Source organism: Chlorocebus sabaeus, chromosome 29 (assembly GCF_047675955.1).
Source record: "Chlorocebus sabaeus isolate Y175 chromosome 29, mChlSab1.0.hap1, whole genome shotgun sequence".
In the NCBI taxonomy this organism is placed as follows: Eukaryota; Metazoa; Chordata; class Mammalia; order Primates; family Cercopithecidae; genus Chlorocebus; species Chlorocebus sabaeus.
In genome coordinates, this window is record NC_132932.1 from 3,494,349 (window position 1) to 3,499,722 (window position 5,374).

The 5,374-nt window shown below is 43.3% G+C and overlaps 1 protein-coding gene across 1 annotated transcript; it reads right to left on the reverse strand.

Moving 5' to 3' along the window:
* Nucleotides 1-249: 249 nt before the first annotated feature.
* On the reverse strand, nucleotides 250-2,762 carry EDDM3B (epididymal protein 3B). The gene is made up of 2 exons (XM_007990685.3): nucleotides 2,657-2,762; nucleotides 250-1,065 (listed from the first exon to the last, which is right to left on the reverse strand). The coding sequence occupies exon 2, from the start codon at nucleotides 1,045-1,047 to the stop codon at nucleotides 604-606; it is 444 nt and encodes a 147-aa protein (XP_007988876.1). The 5' UTR covers nucleotides 1,048-1,065; nucleotides 2,657-2,762; the 3' UTR covers nucleotides 250-603.
* Nucleotides 2,763-5,374: the final 2,612 nt, after the last annotated feature.

The following is a 5,374-nucleotide window of genomic DNA, read 5'->3' on the forward strand; positions in this document are numbered from 1 at the left end:
ACTTTTGATTATTTCAAATTGATGCTGCAATCAATGCCTACATCACAACTTGTATTGAACTAAGCACACAATCATTTACACCCTCATCATATACACAAACATATTACATACATTAGACATACACCCATAAAATATACCTTAAATCCCTTGCACAGCATCAATCACATGCATAGTCTAGATCACACACACCCATATCAATCACACAATACTTACTCCGTGCACATAACATATATGAATGTCACACACACATTGGAATCATATAATTTATTTAGGGAAGGGAAGATTGTTCAGCTTGGGTATGTATCAAGAGAGGGACTATCAGGAAGTCTTGGGTTAGTCAAGAACAGATGCCATATGAGCTGAATGTTGACAAAAGTGCAAGAGTAAATTAGGTAAATGAAGACAAAAGTGTATTCCAGTCAGAGAAACAACACAGGCAAGGTTATGGTATCAAGAAATTATGCTATTCATAACTCTAAGTATTTGGAAAACATTGACAAATAAATGCAAGTGGGGAGTGGCTGGGGCTATTGATGGAGGCAGGGGCCGCTACTTAGAAAGCACTGAATACTCTACCAATACCTGAGGATGTGCATAGACTTTCTAGTTGCTGATAGGTTCTATCATCTTTAGGTCTTCTATCCTATCAACATACCCATCCATGCTACAATGGAATTCAATGTAGTTGAAGCTCCTGCTCTCTGTGTAGCTATTTTTGGAGTTCTCCTGGTGACACTTGAGTACTTTGAGAGGATTCTGGACCCATACATATGCATTTCGGAAGCGATCCATCCAGTTGTCACTAGTGCATATATGCTCGATTTTGTACCACGAGATATAGATAAACATGTGAGAGCTCTTGTCTTTCAGAGCTTCATTTTCTCTCATGAGGACATCACATTTGTACTCTTTGAATTCTCTACTTGGACTTAAGTAGTGCAGTTTCATGAATTCTCTCCAAGAAACTTCCTTGCTCTGTACAAGCAGTGTGCATAGGATGCAAAGCAGGGCCAAGAGTGTGCCCCAGATCTTTAGAGACGATGCCATCTCAGTCACCAGGGCCACCTGTGTGTCCACAGAAAAGAGAAAGAAAAGCGTTATCCAGACAATGCCCAGAGAGCTGAGCTCCACCTTAAAATTCCTTCCCCACCAGGCAGGTACTTGGGTGCAATTTTACTATTTGGTTCCCCAGTGAGAAGATGATAATTCTCATTAGAGAATCGAGTTTCTAAGAACTAAAAGCATGCTTCAGCCTGTGTGAGCAAATCACAAAATTAGAAAAAATAGATGAAGTTCATTTTGAGAATTCCAAGCATCTCCTGTCGTCCCTCTCTTACTGCCAACCTGAGGAGCCGATCACCCTCCAGCTGGCTCATTTTTACCAGACCAACTCTCAGGAGATCATGTGTCCAAAAGAGATGATATTTTAAGGTTTATGTCCTTGAAGTGGAAAGGGTTGTCAGATTTTAGGGAAATGTAAAAGATGGGTAACTACTTGGGAGGTGGTTCCTAGGCAAGGCTTCGATTTCCTGAAAGGATAGCCCAGCCTGCAATTACACTGACTCTGCAAAATGATGCTTCTCCAATTTTGACTTCCTTATAACACTTTCTCCAAAGCCTGAGTGGAACATACGTTCATTACTAACTACCCATATTCCTTCTCAGGGGTCATTCCCCTAATTATCACTATTACAAATGATCTTGGTTTGTTGGAGCTGCTCCTTGAAAATGTCATCATAAAAGAACTCCAGTTTTGAGGTTTTTGTTTGTTTGTTTGTTTGTTTGTTTTTGAGACAGAGTCTCACTATGTCACCCAGGTTGGAGTGCAGTGGCACAGTCTTGGCTCATTGCAACCTCTGCCTCCAGGGTTCAACAGATTTTCTGTCTTAGCTTCCCACGTAGCTGAGATTACAAGGTGCCCACCACCACACCCAGCTAATTTTTGTATTTTTTTAGTAAAGACAGTTTCACCATGTTGGCCAGGCTAGTCTCGAAATCCTGGCCTCAAGTGATCTACCTGCCTCGGTTTCCCAACCAGAATTCCAGATTTGAAATATTCAAGTACCAAAACTAAAAGGGTCCCCACAGTGGCTTCTCTGGTGAGAGCATGGAGTGTGGGGGTCTTTTTGAAAGAGTCTGCCCTTTAAACCAGTGCTCTGTCCTCATTTATCATGAGAAGTGTTCCTGCCCTGCTCTGTCCTCATTTATCATGAGAAGTGTTCCTGCCCTTACTGAGTCTCTAACCTGATTCACAACTCTAAGCATTGGTGTCCTCAGATGGATTTAATAATAGCTCCCTACAGAGCTGCGAGAGTCTAATGAGACCCATGTATTTGAGAGCACTTCTAATGACGTCAAATGTCCACATCAGACACAGAATAAAGGGTGGGTACTTCCTATCTGTGGAACCCTGTCCTGATGATAAAGACCTGAAGAGGATAGAAGAGCAGGATGCATTGTGTTTGAGAAGACTTGGGGTGAAGGAAGGGAGGGGCAGGGAAAAGCTTGTATCAGTGGGACTGAGGCTGACCAGAATTCAGGCCTTTGTTTTCCATGATTTGAATCCTTCTCCATTTTTTGCTATCTAAAAGTTCAATCAGCCTCCTTCCAGTGCTCCTGGCTGTTCCCCGAGCACCCTCAGCAGAGCCCTTCTTACCCTACTCAGACTCCAAGTTCAGGTCACTGGTTGTAGTGGGGATCAGCGCGTGGATCTGAAAAGCAGAATCTGGGTCCTCCTCCTTTTCTCAGAGCCCTGGAAATCTGCAGCAGTGGAGAAAGGAATAGCACGGGGAGCTGCAGCGCTCCAGCTGATTGGTAGTGGAGGGGGTGATGGAGAACAGCCTTATTATGTGAACCTGTACCTGTATCTTCTCATCTGGAACATCTGAATTCATTCAGACAGTGGCCTCAAGCAAAGGCTGCAAACATCAAAGACTGACTCCGGGGCACAAAAGAAGTGCAAGACCCTAGAGTGAGGTGACCCCAGAAAGGGGTTATCTGGTGCTATCAGTAGACAACAAGAGACCTGGCTTCTGCTCTGAATTTTTGACAAAGTTCTGGGAAGTCCCTGGAGGGTTATGTTATGTTATGCAGAAACTTCTCTGAGGAAAGCCACTTATAACATTATGAACTGTGGGACTTTCATTGAGAGGTGAAAGAGTATCTAGTGAAACTGATGGCCAGATAGTTATGATTAGGTAGCCAGTATCTGAAGTTTTACTAGGCAGTTTGTTATTGTCGATGAAAAGAATCGGCTGGGTGTGGTGGCTCACGCCTGTAATCCCAGCACTTTGGGAGGCCAAAGCAGGAGGACCACTTGAGGTCAGGAGTTCAAGACCAGCCTGGCCGACGAAATCCCATCTCTACTAAAAATACAAAAATTAGCTGGGCGTGGTGGTGGGCATCTGAAATCCCAGCTACTTGGGAGGCTGAGGCAGGAGAATCGCTTGAACCTGGGAGGCAGAGGTTGCAGTGAGCCGAGATCACGCCATTGCACTCCAGCCTGGGCAACAGGAGCAAAACACTGTCTGAAAAAAAACAAAACAAGAAAAAGAGTCAAACTCTGTAAAATATTTGAAGAAATTTATTCTGAGCCTAATATGAGTGACCATGGCCTATAACACAGTTCTCAGGAGGTCCTGAGAACATGTGCCCAAGGTGGTTGGAGCGCAGCTGGTTTTATACATTTTAGAGAGGCGTGAAACATCATATACATTTAAGAAATACATTGGTTTGGTCCAGCAAGGCAGGACAACTCAAAGCTGGTGGGGAGTTGGGGGGGGTGCTTCAGGCTATAGGTGAATTTAAACATTTTCTGATTGACAACTAGTTTTGTCTAAAGACCTGGGATTGATAGAAAGGGAATGTTCAGGTTAAAATAAAGATTGTGGAGACCAGTTCTTTTGAAGTCTTATAGTGGCTGCACTTAGAGACAACAGATGGCAAATGTCTCCTTTTCAGATCTTAGTTAATCTCTTTAGGATTGGAAAGGTCTGGAAGAAAAAGATCTGCCTATGTTAATAGAGATTCTTTACAGATGCAAATTTCCCCCCACAAAGAACAGCTTTGCAGGGCCATTTCAAAATGTGGCCAAGAAACATGTTTTGGGGCAAAATACTTTTTCTTTTTTGTCTGGTAATGTTATGCCCGAGTCAGGTTGGAACGTAAAACATGATAGATAGGGTTAAATAAAACTCATCTGATGAGAATTCATGATTTGTAGGGCATGACTCCCCAGACACGTTAGATAGGAGTTTGGGCAAGATAAAAAAAATCAGAGTTTAGTCCTTATTAACAATAACCTTTGCTGACGCTATAGTGCTTACTACCTTAGTAAAATGTCAGGTAGCCTAGCCATAGTTTCCACAATGTTCCTACACATCACCTCTGACTCTGAAGTATGGTTCACAAGGTGTTGACCTCGTTGTTTTTCAGGAACTCAAGACTCAGCCCTAAACTCAGCTCAAGCTGGTCAAGACCACCAGCCCTTAAACTGAGTTTGTGTGAACATCCCATGGGTGACCTTTCCATATCACATCTGGAATTTCCACCATGTTTCATACCAACTCCCCCAAATTGGTACGTGCAACCAATATTGTTTCAGTAACAGTAACCTATGGTGTAACTTATGGGTAATGTAAGATACGTGAATGTATTTTATTTATTTATTTATTTATTTATTTATTTATTTATTCATTTTGGAAACAGAATCTCCCTCTGTCACCCAGGCTGCAGTACAGTGGTGCCATCTTGGCTCACTGCAACCTCCATTTCCCAGGCTCAAGCAAATCTCCTGCCTCAGCCTCCCAAGCAGCTGGGACTACAGGCGGGCACCCCCATGCCCAGGTAGTTTTTTGTATTTTTGGTAGAGGTGAGGTTTCATCATGTTGGCCAGACTGGTCTCGAACTCCTGACCCTAAGTGATCTGCCCATCTCAGCCTCACAAACTGCTGGGATTACAGGCGTAAGCCATTCATTGCACCTGGCCTTGAATGTATTTTATATCAACATTCACAAGGCCACTCCTACCTGAGCCACCTTGGTTGAGTTTGTCACTGGACCACCTAGCTATTAGAATGTCAGAATATTCCATTTATATCCAGAACTTTTCTTCAAACTTCAGCTCATGTCAAGCAATCATTGAATAACAGGGAATCATGTGCTGATAGATTCTGTGGGGCACGGGGGAGATTGTTTCTATGGAACTGAACCGGGGTCTGATCGTCCGGCACAGTAAGATCAAACATCCACACCAAGGTCTGTAGCAGGAGAAAGGAGGGAGTTTATTTGCAAGGCAACAAACAAGGAGAAGCTTGTGGCTCACACTGAAGACCTGACCTCTCTGATGACTTCAGGTAAGGGTTTTTAAAGGCAG